The sequence below is a fragment of the Balaenoptera borealis genome, assembly GCF_965194805.1.
Source record: "Balaenoptera borealis genome assembly, chromosome: 18".
Classification (NCBI taxonomy): Eukaryota; Metazoa; Chordata; class Mammalia; order Artiodactyla; family Balaenopteridae; genus Balaenoptera; species Balaenoptera borealis.
In genome coordinates, this window is record NC_138877.1 from 17,517,916 (window position 1) to 17,535,336 (window position 17,421).

Here is a 17,421-nt window from a genome sequence, read left to right on the forward strand (position 1 = left end):
AGAAAGGGACTGAAGTCGGGAATGACCTGTATTGCCATCTTGATGACCTACTGCAGCTCTGCCCAGTCATCTGGTATGGCATAAGTTAACTTCAGTACACAACCAAACAACTGTGGGTGGTTTCCTCATTCACATCATAGTAACAGGGAACTTGCACTTCTTCATGAGCAGAGATTGAAAACTATTCACTTATAATAGTCAAGAATAAGACAGTTTTTTCAAAGTTTCAAGTTGGTGCACAAGGAGTATTTCTTGGATTAGGAAGCATGGGTTGGTATCAAAGCCTGCTGATCCTATAGGAAGTGGGATTGCTCAAAAAGGGTATCTCTAGCTGATGTCTTTAGTGTAAGTGAAACTGGAATTATTCTTAAAAGCTTCATAACATGTAGTGTCAAGGTTGTCTGGGAGGAAAATTATACCCTGGTCTCAGCTGGGCCTTGAAATGATATCAAGCAAGTTCTTCATGCAGCCAAAAAAGGATCTGATGCCATGAAAGGAGAGATAAGTGACTTTTAAATGGAGAAGGGGAACTTGAGTAAAATGATTCTGGGCTCTGGAACCAAATGGAAAGAAAAAGCCAAATGTTCCCTGTGGTTGTTTAGTTTCCATCAATAGCACAAAACTGTTTGCAACCCTTTGTTAACTGTAAGATGGGAGGCCGGCATTTTCTGATCATTTACTCTCTGACGAGCTCTCTGCTGATGCTTTGCTATATGATAAAGAATTTCATTTCCGCAAGTAAGATGTGAGGTGGGTGGTGGATACCCCATTCAGGCATGATACGACGATTTGTTAGAGAGATTCAGTGGCCATGTCTCCAGAATTAAGTCAACAGCTTACTCGGGCACAGAAGTGACTCATCTTTTGATTATGTTTAAAGAACAGCATTGGAAAGCAATATTTTAGTTGGCAAACTCTATCTGTAAAAGGCCAGATATTAAATATTTTAGCCATTGCAGACCATGTGGCGTCTGTTGCAACATCTCAATTCTGTCATTATAGCAGGAAAGCAACCACGGATGATTTGTAAATGAATGGGAGTGGCTGCATTTCAATAAAACTTTATTTATAAAAAGAGGTGGTGGGCCATCATATGGTGACCCCTGCATTAGAGGAACAAAACTTTATGGGAGAAGATTGTAAGGTAGAGGTGTTTTATCTGTAGGAAACATGCATGCAAGCTTCCCACTTAGCGCATGGTAACTGCTTGATGATTATTTAACAAGCCAGATCCATGAGCCTATATTTCTGATGATTGGAGCAAATATAAGTAGGCTTTAATTGCATTATAAAACAAGAGGTGAGGTATTTTATTTTTTTTTATTTTATTTTTTTTTAGGTATTTTAAAAGGTCCTTTTTAAAGCTAGGCTGCTTGTTAGATCTTATCAAAGGAGCTATGGGCCTCAGAAGTCTTTACCAGTAGGGGAGCTGCACGATGTGGGTTGAGCTCAGTCCTGTTTGAGGACACAGAACTGACTGCATTTTAGGATGCACTTCTAAGACATAAAGGCAGAGAGGTTTGAGAACCAGGAAGAAGCAGTGAGTCACAGTGATTACTTGAATGTAGTGGTGTGGAAGAAAAGGTCGGAACGGCCCCAAAGTTTTGAACTAGGATGATCAAAACAGGAATGCCATAGCTGAGCTCCAGAGCCACAAAAAGATACTGTGATTGGATTCTGCAGGTTATTAAAGACAGAGTGCACTCAAGTTCTTCATCCCTTGCTCTTTCCTTGCTTCTCATCCTTTTGCTCTAATCTTCCTCTTTTCCTGGCAGTGCTAGATTATGTCTGTGTCACCAGGCAAAATTTCTGGTAGAGTCATTCAACGAAGTCAACAGTATTTACTGGACATCCACTGTGTGCCAAGCATTGTTGGGGCACTGTACCCAAACTGGACTATCACCTTGCTTATCTCTTTGCTTGTTTCGGCAATGAGTTCAGAGCTGGTGGATTATAAACAATCTAGAATAGATCCTTCCTCCTGTGTTTTATTTGATGTGCCATCTAACTGGTCACATCTAAGGCCCAAGCTGAGACTTCTCTTGTGGACCAAACTCCCATGTTTTTCTGTGATTGCTTAAAGAAATCTGAGCAAGCCTTTAGAAAACTTATCTGTGCTGTGAGGTTCTAGCAGTCAAAACAGAGATTTCACAAGCTCATCAGGCAAGGAAAACATCAAGGCCAATGGCTATGCCTGCTCCAGTGTCATCTTCGTATAGATAATTTACCATCCAGAGCAGAAATGAACCTGAGCCTTTGGAGTTGGCAATAGTTTAGCCAGTGGTCTCCTGAGAGGATTCTGGAAGATAAGGTTCTGGCATTCCACTCTCTTGTAACATTAGATGTAAGTCTGTCAGACCATACGTGAATACAGATCCTATTGATTAGGTGTAGCTTGTCTACTGCAAGCCAAGAAATTGAATATAGACTCTGGGAGGGAGGACATTTTAAGGCAAGATTGTAGATGGATGAGTAATTTGAAGAAAGGAAGTTGGATGGATGAGGGTAAGTTCCGAGGTTAGCTCATTAGAAGAGGACAGAGAGGTACAGGAAGGGTGGGAGGGGAGGTAGAAACAGAGTGACCGTGAGGCCAGCAGGACAGCAGGAAGTCAGAACGAAGGGCTCTGTTGCACCAATGTCTCTGCCATCTCCTAGTCATGCCGGGCAGAGGAGGGGAGTTGTATTGTGTCCTTTGGTCACTGACTTTACTCTGAAGGTGGCATCCGAAAACGGTGCTTAGAGGTGGTCTCAAGAAACACCCCCTCCTCAACAAAGTCCAACCCAAATCTGTTATCTGAAGCAACAAATTCTTATATAAAGCAAAACACTTTTTAAATTCTTTTAAACGATGTTAACTCTGGCTGTTTACCTCTGAAGGCTCTGTAGATGAGAATCCCTTAATCAGTGCATGATTACTGATTAAAAACTGCCCTAAACACAATGCTAATAAGCTTGGAAGAAGAACTGGTGTTACCTGAAATTCCTTTCAAGTTAGCTTTGAGTGGGTCGAAGAGATCGGTAACTCCCCAGGAATACAAAATGTTTTTCAAGTTGAAATGATTTTGGATCCTAAACCTAAAAAACAAAAACAAACCATCAACTTTCACTTAAAATTCTCACTCAGTGGACTTTCATACACATCACATGACAACCAAACCCCCTCACTTGAAAGTCAGGGATCTCCAGGCTCATTTCCAGCTTCATCTGTCATTGCTCCTTCCCAGACCCCCGACCCCCTGACTAATCTGACCACACAGCACTCTCTCCCAGCTCTGGACCTTTGCTTCTGCTGTTTTTTTCCAGGTCTCCCTTGAGACCTTTCCTCTAAGCTCAGTTCAATTGTTACCCCTCCTCTTCCCCAGCTGTTTTGTAACGGTCAGTTCTTAAGGCCCCTTTAAACACTTTGTTTGTTCTACTCTTCTGATGTATAGAACATTCTGCTTCCTGTTACTGTTATTTATGATACTGTAAACTATTTGAGAAGAGAGGCTGGTCAATTTTTAGTTCCTCATAATAATTAATATTTAATGAGTGCTTACCATGTGCTAGGCACTACAACAAGTACTTTAGGTGTGTTCTCTCATTTCATCTTCACGTAACTATGTTATTATTATCCTCATTTTACAGATGAGAAAACTGAGGCTTAAAGAGTTTAAGAAGCCAGCCCAAGAGGACGTCCTGAGTATGTGGTGGAGCTCAACTCAGATGAGGCTGAGCACGGAGCCTGTGCTCTTGGCGTCTACACTTCACTACCTCGCATCCCGGGTGGCTTCTCACACAGTAGGTGCAGAAAAGAAGTTGTTGACTAACTGCCAATTGATAGAGTGTCTCATTTAATGTGTTTATCTTTGATACAACATATTTTTATGTTTGCTGTGTGCAACGTGGGTCTTTGGTTTTCCTAGCAAGTCCCGAGAGCGGGAAGAATCAGCATGCCAACTTCCTCATGTTTCTTCAAGGGCAAGGCATTTAAAACTTTAACGTTGAAGGAGCCTTTAAACCTACGGCTGACATTATTTTTCTTTGAGAATAAAAAAGTTCAGAATGGAATTTAGATGGTCATTTCCATAAACCATGTGGAACTTGCAGGAGAATAAAAATACTGCACAATATCAAAGTTCTTCACTGCCATACAAGACAATGTAACCAATATTTTAAACAAAGGAATCAGATTTTCTCGTATATGTGTGTTTTGAATCTGTTCAATAGTTTCAAAAAAAGGCACAAGCTTTCTCTAAGTATGCTGATAGTTCTCAAAAAAATTTTGGATCACCTTTTCTGAAATTTTCTTCCTTAAACTGTATTCTTTTGAGAACTCTCAATGCTGAAACACAGTGGTTAAGAACATGAACTTGGGAATCCAGTGCCGGGGTCTGAGAACTGGCTCAGCCTCTTACTACCTGAGGGACCCAGGGCAAGTTACTTTGCCTCTCTTTGCCTCAGTTTCCTTGCTTGTGAAATGAGCCTAATACTAGTGCTTAGTTCTTAGCTTTGTGAAGATTAAATGAAACAGTCCTTGTAAAGTCCTCAGAACAACGCCCAGTGAAGCTCATGCACTTTATTGTTACCACTGTGGTTTTATTGTTTTGCAGTGATATTGAGAAAGAGCCAAGGCACATTGGAAGCCAAGTATGGAGGTTATGGTAGGTGATAAAACTGGGTAATATCATTTTTAGTACCTAAAGACAATAGTAAAAGCGAGGTATGACTATGAAAGACGACAGTGATTTGTTTTTTGCATGGCTACGAAGGCCAGTCCAGAAGAAATGCTACAAAAATATCTTGAGTTAAAAAAAATACCCTTTACCAAAACCAGACAAGGATATCACAAGAAAACGACAGACCAGTGTCCTTTATGAATATAGACGTAAAAATCCTCAACAAAATACTAGCAAATTGAATCCAGCAACATATAAATCCCCCACGAGCAAGTGGGATTTATCCCAGAAATGCAAGGTGGGTTCAGCATATGAAAATCAATCAAGGTAAAACACCATATTAATGAAATAATGGACAAGGGCCACGTGATCATTTCAAGAGATGCAGAAAAAGCATTTGACAAAATCTAGAATTCTTTCATAAAATCAAAAACCACTCAACAAACTTGGGATAGAAGGGAACTTCTTCAACCTCAAAATGGGCATTTATAAAACTCCCACAGCTAGCATCATCCTTAACGGTGAAAGACTGAATGCTTTCCCCCTAGATCAGGAACAAGATAAGGATGTTCACCACTTCTATTTAACACTGTACTGAAGGGTGTGCAGGGCGATTATGCAAGAAAAAGAAAGCAAATGCATCCAGAATCAGAAGAAAGAAGTAAACGTATATCTATTCACAGATGACTTGGTCTTGTATATAGAAAATCCTAAGGAATACACACACACACACACACACACAGAAAAAACTATTAGAACTAATAGGTGAGTTCATCAAAGTGGCAGGTTACAAGATCAAGATACAAAAATCAACTGTGTTTCTTTATACTAGCAATGAACAATCTGAAAATGAAATCCCATTTACAATAGCATCAAAAAGGAATAAAATACTTAGAAATAAACTTAATGAAAGAAGTGCAAGACTTGTACACTGAAAACTACAAAACATTGTTGGAAAAAACTAAAGAAAATCTAAATAAAATGAAACACATCTTGTGTTCATGGGTTGAAACTCCTAATGTTGTTATAAAGCAATTATTCCCCAAATTAATCTATAGATTCAACAAAATCCTTACCAAATTCTAGCTGTTTATTTGGCAGAAACTGATAAGCTGATCCTAAAATTCATATGGAAATGCATGGGACCCAGAATAGCCAAAACAATCTTAAAAAAGAAAAAGTTGAAGGACTCACACTTGCTGATTTCTAAACATATTAAAAAGCTATAGAAATCAGTCAAGAGTGTGTGTGGTACTGGCAAAAGTATAGATATTTGTGCCTATGGAATAAAATTGAAAGTCTAGAAATAAACCTATACACTTATGGCCAATTGATTTTGACAAGGGCGCCAAGAAAATTCAATGGGAAGAAAGAATAGACTTTTCGATAAATGGCTCTGAAACAACTGGAGAGCCACATGCAAAGGATGATGTTGGACCTCTACTTCATCCCATACCCAAAATTAATTCAAAATGGATCAAAGACCTAAATATAAGAGTGAAAACTAGAAAACTCTTAGAGAAAACATAGACATAGATCTATGTGACCTTGGTTAAGCAGTGGTTTCTTAGGTATGACACCAAAAAAAACCACAAGAAACAACAACAAAAATAGATTAAACTTCATCAAAATAAAAACATTTGTGCTCAAAGGTCACCATTATGAAAGTGAAAAGACAACAACCCACAAAATGGGAGAAAATATTTACAAATCATGTATCCGATAAGGAGCTTGTATCTAGAATACAGAAAGAACGATTGTAACTCAACAATAAAAAGACACATAACCAATTTAAAAATGAACAAAGAATTCAAACAGATATTTCTCCAAAAAAGATATATAAATGGCCACCAAGCACATGAAAAGATTGTTGACATTAGTAGTCTTTAGGGAAATATAAATGAAAGTCAGACTGAGAGACCACTTCACGTGCCATAATGGCTCTAATCAAAAAGACAGGGGCTTCCCCCTACAGCTGTTGTCACACACAGTTGTGAGGTCACCCAGGCTGCAGCGACTTGCCCCCAGCCTGAGGAGGAGGCCAAAGCACAGAGGAGGGCATTGCCGAAGGGCAGAGGAGGTGAACGCATCCTGACTAATATAACTAAGAATAACGACATGGTTCCTGAGTGCAAGCTTTATAACATCCCTACTTTTTAATCCACAATTTGGGAAGGCAGTCTTTTCCCTTTCCCTATCTCCCTTGCCTCCATAAAGAGGGGCCTTTAAAAAAATTATGGTAAAATATACATTATATAAAATTTACCCTTTTAACAATGTTAAGTGTATAATTCAGTGGTGTTAAGTACATTCACATTGTTGTCCAATCATCACCAGTATCCACTCCAGAACTTTCTCATCATCGCAAACTGAAACTCTGTACCCATTAAACATGAAGAGGGTCTTAGGAAAAAAAAGGACAATAGCAAGTGTTGACAAGAATATGGAGAAACTGGAACCCTCGTACATTGCTGGTGGGAGTGTAAAATGGTGCAGCCACTTAGAAAACTGCCTAGTAGTTCCTCAAAATGTAAAGTGTAGAGTTAACACATGACCAGGTAATTCCGTTCCTAGGGTATATACCCAAAATAATTGAAAATATATAGCCACAAAAATGTGCACATGAATGTTTGTAGCAGCCAAAAAACAGAAACAAGCCAGAAAGTGTCTTGGCACCTAAGTGTCTATACATGGATGAATGAATAAATAAAATGTAGTATATCCACACAATGAAATATTACTTGGCCATAAAATAGAATGAAGTACTGACACAGGCTACAACAAGAATGAACCTTGAAGACATTATGCCAAGTGAAAGAAGCCAGACACAAAAGGTCATGTATTGCAAAATTTCATTTATGTGAAATGTCCAGAAAAGACAAATCCACAGAGAGAGAAAGCAGACTGCCTAGGGCTGGGGCGAGGGGGATGCGAGTGACTGCTAAAGGGTGTGGAGTCTCTTTGTGAGGTGATGACGAAGTTCTGGAATTAGATAGTGGTGATGGTTGCGCAACTTTGCAAATGTACTAAAACCCTCTGCATTGTACACTTTAATTATAAATCCATTTAAAAGAATGGATTTTATGGTACGTGAATTATCTCTCAATTTAAAAAGAAAGAAAGAAAACACCCTCAGAAAAGCACAAACTACACATGATGACGATCAGCAGCTCCTGGAAGGAAGGGCAAACTCATCTGGGATATGTGAGATCTGGTGGGTTTAAGAAGATGCACATATCATGTCTAATATAAGAAAAAAATGCTCATTGTTTGGCTTCCCACTTGGTTGACCTAAGAACTAAGTGTTTCACTCATTAAACAAATATATATTTGACATAATTAGTCTTTCTTGTGGGTTTTCTTGATTATTCTTTTGGCCTGATAATGTTCCTAATGAAGACTGACAGTCCTTATATATATTCTATTTTATTTCTTTATAAATAAAAGTTTACTTTGGAAGGTAGATATCATAATTCATCCAGAATCTACTGATGCACTGCTTGGTGACGTTTAACCAGAAGGCACACGTCATTGCCATACAATTTTTGCCTGGCTACCCACAGAGTGCCCAAGTTTTTGCGCTTACTAAGTAAAATATGCAGGCTGACTTTAGAGCAGGTCATACTAAGTGATGAATCAATGATTTGTGGAACTAGAGGAAAATTCTTGCCCAAAAGCTGACTTGCGTCTACCATGGTCCAAAGTTTTGTACCCAAATCTAGACCTAAAATAGTTTTTACTTCTTTCTTTATTCCATAAAGGGCTTAAAGCTAGTTTTTTTTAAAACTTGGTTAGTTTTGCTTGTGAAATAGCCCTAAAAGGGAAGGGGAGTTATATTTCCCTAAAATCTCCTATCCTTCTCAGACAGCAGGCAGTCTTAGGGAGATTAATTTTTTTTTTTTTTTTTTTTAATCTGGATGAGGTCAAGTGTGAAGCAATACTTGGGTTACTATGACCTCTGCCTTCCTGTCCCTTCTCTGTCCTCCAAAGTTTTTTAGGATCATTCCTCAAGGGTTTGCAAGTTCTAAAGGCAGATTCAGCACCAGTGAAGAGTTCGCAGTGGAGCTAGGCACCTCCCTGGGGCCTCTTCCTTACATCAGCTGCTCCAGGACAAGGCCAGCCATCTGCCTCATATGCTCAAAAAGACTGTAGCAAATTCCTGCACCTGGCTGCATCTTCTCTCCACTTTTAGCCTTGAACGCTCTTCTTCCTTTGCTGAGCTTCTCTCAAACATAACAGAAAGATCAGGGCTGTTTCTGCTCCACGCCAGAGAGATCTGTTGAAATAGCCAGTCTTTGGACTTTGATTTGGGGTCTAAATATTTCGCTTGGAGAGATAGGCTTTGTCTTAGAGTTTAGTTCACCTTCTGCCCTCGCTATGCCGGATCCCACTTTAGACCTTGGCCCTTCACTCACTGGGTCTCTGTGTGTTTTTGTTCCAGTGCCTGGACTTATTTTTAACTCCTCGAGGGATCACTGCCAAGGCCTCTGGCTCAGCGCTGCTGACAGCCTGGTCAGTGGAGGAGCCCAAGGCAGCCAGTGGGAAGGCACACGAAGAATCCACGCGCTGCAAATGAGCCCTCGGATAATTTTCTTGCTTAATGCTGGTCTACAAATTAATTATGCATTTACTCTGATTTCAAATGTACCAGAGAAGCTTATCATTTAAAGATGTTCGTTGAGAAATCCGTTGTAAAGTAATGAGGTTTGCAAATAGGTTTTGTTTTGCAGAAGCAAAATCCAGCACCATCATTTAACTTTTTGACCTATTGGGGTTTGTATTGGTACCCACTGGGTTTTCTTAAAGAAAGGCTCACCTTTATTTAGAAAGAATAAAACTTTCAGCACAAGGACTTAAAGTCTTGAATTTGTATGCTTTAATTTGCCTTCAGATCAGAATTATATCTGTATTTGCTCAACTGCATAAGCGATCTTGCCTCTTTGGTTTTGAAAATGATGGTTGTATACTCTTAGGATGTGATAAGATTTAGGGCACATTCCTCCAAGGTAACTGTACAGACCCTCGAGTCAGGCCGCCCGGGTTCCAGGTCTGGCTGACTGGAGCAGGCTGCAGAGCCCCCCGTCAGGACAACGCAGCTGCTCACCTGGGCAGGAACAAGTCCATCCTGGCTCTCTTCAGGCTGGAGGTCCAGATGTGGAGAATGCTGGCTGTGAGGTGAGGCTCAATGTGGCTCAGTGGGGTGTCTCTGTCTCTCGGCAGCACCAGGAGGAGACTGGCCGCACTTCCCAGGTACGGCAGCTCGAGCACCCCTACCTGATGGCCTGCGGGGTCCTGGAACTGGCCTGGGGATTCAGCGGATGGGGGGTTAGTTCTGTCCCAGGAGCCCAGGGAACCAAACAGTGCCAGACCCTGGGAAGGGCCAGCTCACAGAACTGCAAACAATGCATTTTATTAACAAACACGGTGTCCACCTCCTCCTCAGGGAGCAGTTTGAGGCCAAAGACTGTGGGGAGCTGTGGCCATCTTTTCTACTCCTAAGACCTAGAACATCTCTAAGATATTCTCATGGGGCTGGAGTCCCAGGGCCGGCAGCGGCTGGGCAGGGTGGGGACGATGGCAAACGGGAGAGCCTGTCTTAAAGGGGCAGCCAGTCCAATCCTGGCTTGTTGTGGCCATGTCAGGACCCAGGCTCTTTGTGCCAGATTTTCCTATCTTTCGACAAAAGCTCTAAACCCAGATGTCACGGGAAATGTCTCAATTTCGAAAGCACTGCACAGGCCTAACGAAACAGGAGTCTGGGCTGGATTTGACCTGATGTAATTTGTACCCTGTAGGTCTCAGGATGGACAGCTGGGAGCTTGTGGGCAATGGCAATGGCTGGCTGAGGCCAAGTCCAGGCCATTGGGCAGAGCCTGGTTTCAGAAGCGTGTGATGGGACAGTGGCAGGTGGCAGCAGACCCAGATGGCCAGAGATCAGAAGACCCGGCGAGGGTTGCTGGTGAATGCAGAGGCAGTGGCCAGACTCAGTGACAGGGCAAGATGGGCAAGTAACATGCAGCATCCAGCTGGGCTGGGGACACCTGGCGGTCTGTGGCAGCCCCGGTCTTCGGTGGAGCTCCAGGCCTGATCCCTTCCCTGGGAGGACCGGGAGGCCTGGGCCTTAGTGTCGAGGGACAGCTGAGTTGGCGGGTCACTAAGGCAAAATCTTAGGATCAGTGGGGAAAGACAGGGGCATGGTTCATACTCCTTATTGTATCTGTTCAATAAATATTTGCTCAGCCTCCATTACGTGCCAGCCACCGTGCACTGTACGCTGGGGAGAGCGAGAGCCTCTCAGAGCCTGCCTGCCCGCCAACGCCCGGCGGACAGATCAGGCAGCCTGGGTCACAGCAGCGACGGGCAAGTGTTAGGAGCAAGAACTACAATCCGCTGTAAAGGTATATTTTACTTATTCAATACACGTTCTTTCATTCCCATCTTACTTGACCTCAATTAATAAGTATTGGTTGAATAAACTAATGAATAAATTCCCTGAGAACTCACAAGGGTCCTGTATGGAATCAAACCAGGATGATAGCAAGTTTTCTAAACACCAACGTTCCTAAAACACTGATTCAAGTCTCGCTGGCTTAATTAGTGAATAACAACATAATTAGTCCCACAAGCCGGAGGGAGCTGCGCCTGCAAACCAGGGTTCGGCGGGGTGCCGGGAGAGGAGGTGTGGAGGGGGCAGGGCAGCGGGGGATGGGCAGCGGGGTCCCTCCCCCCCTGGCCTCGTTGGGGCCCCACCAGAGCACCCACAGCACACACCAGTCTGCTGGTTTGGGGGGCAGCCTGGCGTACTTCCACCGCGAGGGGGCTGAGTGACAGCGGGCAGGGTGGGCAGGCAGAGAACCCTGGTATTTCAGGCCAGTGGCACTTTCGGGTGGACATGCTCTCGAGAACCTTCTAGACTGGACTCTCAACCTTCCATCCTTTCTCAGCACCGAACACTGAGGCCGGTGTTCATTTTACGGGAGTGCCTGCCAGGGGAAGGGATTTGCCCAAACATTCTTGGTTTCACACTAACTCCCCCCTTCACTCAGCGCAGAAGGAAAGGCCAGGCATGAAATCTGGTGTCTCTTCCCCGTCTGCTCCCTCACTATCCTGAGAGTCTCCGGCTCCCTGGTCTGTCCTTCCTCCGTGGGCCCCGCACAGCCGAGGCTATCGCAGGGGTGCTCAGCCCCATCCTTGCAGAGCGAAGCCCTGGCCTCCCCTCCTGCCCTCCCGCCTCCCTCCCGGGCTCTCGCGGCTCACCGTAGTTGACCTCGGCCGTTTGGTACATCATGGGGACCTGGAGGACGACGTCCCGCGCACAGGTGAAAGGCAGGAGCTGAGTGTCCGAGAAGGAGAATCGGTGCCGCCAGGCGCTCTGGAAGGACACGGTGCTCACCAGCACCAGCTGTGCGGAGCCCACGCCGCCGCCGCCGCCGCCGCCTTGCTCCCACGTGGAGCCCGCGGGGCGCTCGCCTGCGAGCAGAGAGCGGAGCGCCGCTGTGACGCCGGCGCCAGCGTGCACAGCCTCCCGGGTGCCGAGGCATCCCCGAAACCGGGTTTGTAGCTTGCTTGTTGGTACTTAGTTGTGGAACTGTAGTGTTTGCAACGAGCTGTGGTTGGAGACCATGCTTTAATTTTTTTCCGAACAGCTTGGGATGCTCTGGCTTGTACCGGCTGTGTTCCAGCTGGGACCGGTTCCCAGGAAGCGCGAGGCCTGCGCAGCTCAGACAGACCCCTGGGAGGGACTGGGCGCTGTGATGGGAGACGCTGCACGGTGTCGCCTCTACCCCCCACCCCCATGGCCCCAAATGCTGCTGGGCCTCATGCCTGGCAGAGCCTGTGTTTACACAACAACGTCCAGGGCACGGACTTGAAATTCCGCGCGTTGCCTGAGAGAGGAGCCGGCTGCACCCCCCGCCCCCCCCCCCAAGGCGCCATGTTGCTCCAGCTCGTTATTCATTTACTAAACACACACTTTGTGCTAGGCTCTGTCTTCAATGCTTTAGCAAACCCTCCCCAACTCCTCCTGCCAGTTCTATTGTTATTCCCAGTTTTAAAGATGGGGCACCACGACTCAGACAGGCTGTCCAAGGTCACATACTTGTGAGCTACAAAGTCACTATCCGCCCAGTTACCCAAGACAGAGACCTTGGATTTGAACCCAAGCAGCCTGGCCCCGGTCTCGGGGCACCAACTACCCCTCTTTCTTGGAGGACCATCCATTCCCCGGCGCCGCTCCGACCCCTACCCGCGGGGTTGATAGCAGCAAACCGTGGCCTTGCGTCTCCCCGCAGCACAACAGCTGCAACGGGGAGTTAAACGTTTTTAAGTAAATTGAAAGACATTGTGAAACGTTGGAGAAAACTGAAAGAGAGGAAACCTCCTCATCAATAAAGATCTTAACGTCGGCATTCTAACTCTGCACTCCTGCCGGCATCCATATTGTTCTCAATTCGTAACGTACGTCGTATTCCTTGTTCTGTCTTTTAAACACTGGGTCTTCAACGTTCTCCCTATTTCTGTGTAACCATCAAGGATGCTGGAGCCAGACTGCCTGGGTTAGAATCCTGGCTCTGCAGGTGCAGGGCAGGAGGCACAATTCTCTGTGCCTCAGTTTCTCCGTTTGTAAAATGGGGACAATAATAGCACTTAGCTCTTAGGATTACTGTGAGGGGGAACTGAGCTAATAGGCACGGAGCACTTAGAAGGTGCTAGATAAATAAACTGAGCACTCAGTAGATGTTAATGATGTTCGTCATCTCTGATGGTAATTACAGCTGCATGATATGTAGGTGCTATAATTCATTGAATCATCCCTAATTGCTGGACAGGTAGGTTATTTGTCAGTCTTCTTTGATAATACTGGGCTAAACATCTTATTACACACAAGTATTTCCTTAAGCTAAATTAATTCCCGAGATACCACTTTTGGGGCTCCTACTGCATCTTGCTATGAAGGGAGTTAGCTGTCGATGAGAACAGAGCTCAGTGGGAACACACCTGGGGGGCATTGCATGGAACAAAGCCTGCAGGGCTCGGCTGGGGGTGGGAGGCTCTGAAGAGCGCCCTTCTGGGTGTGCCGCGTGCCTGCGTTTGTGCCTGTGTCTCTGGGGGTGGGGGAGGGGCAGAATGGGACCAAAAGTGAGCCTTGCTTCACTCAAGGGTAGGGTCTGCCAACAGGACAAGCTTCTGCTGCAGTGGAGGGCGGCCTGAGTACCCGTCGCCTGGCTTCTGATGAGTAACGGGGCGGGGGGGGACCTGTCTCTTCAGCCCTCCGCCATTAGCCTCATCAAGGTGGACGGTTTTCCTTTACCTGTGGTCTGCCTGGGGGCCCATCCGTTGGCCAGGATGGTGGTGCCATTGGGCTCCCTGAGGTTGGCTGCCTCCAGGCTGCTGTTGGCCCACCGGGAGACCTGCTCCACGAAGCAGGGGGCGAGTGGCATCCCCGTTTGCACGTAGAGGGTGCAGGTCAGCTCCAGCTTGGAGCCGGGGCTGGCGCTGGGTAGCGCGGCATAAACAGCTCGAAGCCACTCTCTTACCCTTGGGTCTGCAAAAAAGATGTTGGGATCAATCAAAATGGTGAGTGTAAGAGAGGAGTTAGCCCCAGCTCTGCTTGCACGTTGCATGGGAATGGGACCCCAGAGGCTCCACTCTTATTTCCCGCGGTTCATCCACCATAGACAGTCAAATTGGTAAAGTCATAGCTAAGTTGCTCAGGAATTAGCCTGGATCCACAGATTAAAAGTTGAGGGGGGAGAAACCATGCTAGATTTGAAAGAAATCAGGCTGGGATTAAGTCAAATAGAAAAACACTACCAACCTCCCAGAGACTATGCTTCCCAAACATCTTGAGTCAGAAATGTAGCCCAGTGCTACATTCCCTCATCCCCCTGAGCCCCAGCAGACAGCCCGTTATTCATGTCAGCGAGAACCTGCAAGAATGTTGAGGAAATAATAGGCATTTGAGAGAGTCGATGGTTTCCACCTTCCTGATGGCAGCTGGACTTCTGGTTATTCACTACTTACACAGGAGATTGCTTCCTTCTCTCCATAATCAATAGTGGATTTCTTTTTCATGCTATTGTTCACAACTGCGGGTCTCTTTCCCCCAGCCCTGGGCATCTGGAGCTGGAGCTAGGCCTCTCGCCTGCTGCTGAGTCACGACACACTTGAGTATCCTCCTGACACGTGCAGGCTGGGCTTTTCCAGCAGTCAGGACCCCTTCCCAGGCAGCCTGCCTCTGGAACACGGCCCTTCCCTTGTCCTCCTGGCCTCCCCTTTGTCTTAGGCATGGCCCAGTGGCTCCCACAAATCTCCCCCGTGACACCCAGGCTTTGCGCCCTATTCCTGCCCCACCCTGCCCCTACTGGCTCTCCCCGGGCGCCAGGTAGAGTGACTCTCTGTCTTGGCTTGGGGGTCCGTCCACACCATGTCCCATCCTTCATGTCACAGAGGCCAGGCCAAGAGGTAGCAGCAGACCCCCTACCCCTGACGTGCCGGCCAGAGTCCTTCTGGGGACACAGGCACCCAGAATACACGCCGGCCAGGGTCCCCAGCCACCAGGCTGCAGAACGGGGTTGTGGGCAGATTCTACTCCGCAGAACTTTCGCTACCAAAGCTGCTTCTTAGAATCTACAACTGTGCTGCTACTCGAGTGCTTGCTTTTTATTTTAATGAGAAAAGCCATGAATGAAAAAAAATACCCATCAGATGTTCCTCTACCGAGGAAGGTCATAAGTACTTATGGAATCATGTCCCTGTAGAATGTAGACTGTCTGCAGGGGAGAACGGAGACATTTCTGTGGTCCTTGGTGTCACGTGACCTTAGGGGATGGTCACAGAGCTCTCTGTCCTCTCACCCTCTCTGGCCCAGAGGACCAGCTGTCCTTCTAGCCAGGCACGTCCAATTAGCAGAGTCAAGAGGCTTGAGAAATCTTGTCTCCACCTGAGCCTGCTTTGTCCCTACCATTAGCACATTGGAAGTGCTTTTCTAGATGCTGCTGGAATGAACAGACATCGTCAGAATAAAAGATACTGAAGGTTGACGGTGTTCACACTGTTAAATGCTCTACATGCATGATCACGGTTAACCCTTTCTACAACCCTGTGAATTAAGTGCAATTATGATCTCGTGTATAGATGAGGGAGCCGGGGCTCAGGCAAATTAATAAACTTGCTCAGTGTTACCCGGCGTCACACCCCCCACTCCCACCCTCTGGTGAAGGGCAGGTGGGCTGGGAACAGTCTGCGCCTCTGCTCGGGAGAGCCTCACGAAGCCTCCTGTTTTGCTGCGTTTCCTAGGTCTTGTCTGTAATGGGGCAAAAGGGACGGACGTGAGTGGTGACGAACGGCTCCCCCCTCCGCCCCAGCCCTTGAAACTGCTGCCTCAATTCCTCTCTCCTCCTCCTCCCCTCCTACAAAGCTGTCCTTCCTGCTGGAGGGGCTGGGTGGCTCTAACAGAATGGTGATCGAGAAGGAGGGAAACCAGGGCGCTGCAGTAGATCAGGAATGTAGTGGGGGAGGTGTAGAGGGTCTGAAGGGAGGGTCCCTGGGATGGCGCAGAGTGGCAGGAAAGTGCTAGAAGAAATGGTATTTTCCTGAGTCCCACTGCAGACCAGCCTTTTAACTCATTTGAGAGACCAGCTTGGAAAGAGCCTTCCTTCTCAATACATTAGCTGAACTGAACATCTTGAATGTGACGCTGAATCCGGGGGCGGGGGGAGGGGTTCTGGATTGTAAGATTAATGTATATAAAATTCTCAGTTGGCAATTTGTGATGCTGATTAAGGAGGGTTAAGTCTCGGGTGATGTGCAAAGGGTTTGGTTGAGCCGAGAGAGTGATGAGGATGAGTCTGGTGAAAAATCAAGAAGGTAAGGTGCTTAGATATGTTTCTGCAACTGCTCAGTGGTTGACAGTGGGGCTAAAGCATTGAGGAAAGAACATAGGACTGGAGTCAGAAAATCTGGAACTGGAATCCACTTGCCTGTTGGGTGAGCTGAGTCTTACCAAATCATTAACCTCTTGTCTCATTTGTAAAATGGGGACTTTAGGAGGCCTAGCGATTGCATATGGTTTCTATAAGGACCAAATGACATAATGACTGTAAAAGTGAGTCCATATGCGTCATCAAACAAGATTCTTTCCCAGGGGCCAGGCTACCTCCCTCTCTGAGGCTGCTGTTCCAAGCATCATTCTTGTGATGAATAGAAAGCTGTAAAGCGTTCTTTACTAATTTACCTGGAAAAGCAATGGAAATTCCTCGAACTTGGACCATTGGGAAATCGTGTGTTTAATGCGGCGAAAACAAAGGTATTTTGGGGGGATATCACTGGTGCCTGTTCTGAAACTCATGCTGTGCTTTAGCACCAGCAGGTGGGGATCCTGGCAAAGCTGCTGGTGGTCACCTATTGGCTGGATGTCAGTGAGAGGACAGGGCCCATGGGTCCCACTGTGAACTTGGCTGGATCTCTGTTGATCAGACGGGAACAATGCCCCAAGCCCCTGGACCGTGGGTTCATGTTCCTGGTCTGCACCCACTCGTAAAAGAAAGGCTGGGCCAGGGCAGGGGTGGTGGGCAGTGGCAGGTTGTTTTTCAATCAGCACGCACGTGATTCTCTGAGCAATTTTGTGGCAAACAAAAATCCAGGGGTATTCTATAAACTAGAACTCTGTAAGCAGCACATTCCTGTTTGTAATAATTAACCATGGCTCCATAAGATAATGAAGCCATTTATGAGTAAGAAAAAAAAAAGGTGGGATTATGTT

The 17,421-nt window shown here is 45.9% G+C and overlaps 2 protein-coding genes across 5 annotated transcripts in view; one reads left to right on the top strand and one right to left on the bottom strand.

Moving 5' to 3' along the window:
* The window catches only part of INTS6 (integrator complex subunit 6), a 109,910-nt gene extending 100,400 nt beyond the window's left edge, over window positions 1-9,510 (top strand). For 2 of the 4 annotated variants that reach the window (XR_014236930.1, XR_014236933.1), the window contains 2 exons: window positions 3,628-3,780; window positions 9,100-9,510. The gene's annotated coding sequence lies outside the window, so the exon portion shown is untranslated. Of the gene's footprint in view, window positions 1-3,627; window positions 4,644-9,099 lie in introns of all 4 variants that reach the window. The other 2 variants (XR_014236931.1, XR_014236932.1) reach the window with 2 other exon arrangements.
* Window positions 1-17,421, bottom strand: part of SERPINE3 (serpin family E member 3) — a 30,664-nt gene that overhangs the window by 11,020 nt on the left and 2,223 nt on the right. The window contains exons 2-5 of the mRNA XM_082365575.1: window positions 13,969-14,202; window positions 11,916-12,128; window positions 9,763-9,961; window positions 2,975-3,075 (exon numbers count right to left, since the gene is read on the bottom strand). Coding sequence (XP_082221701.1) covers window positions 2,975-3,075; window positions 9,763-9,961; window positions 11,916-12,128; window positions 13,969-14,202 — 747 coding nt within the window. The remainder of the gene's footprint in view (window positions 1-2,974; window positions 3,076-9,762; window positions 9,962-11,915; window positions 12,129-13,968; window positions 14,203-17,421) is intronic.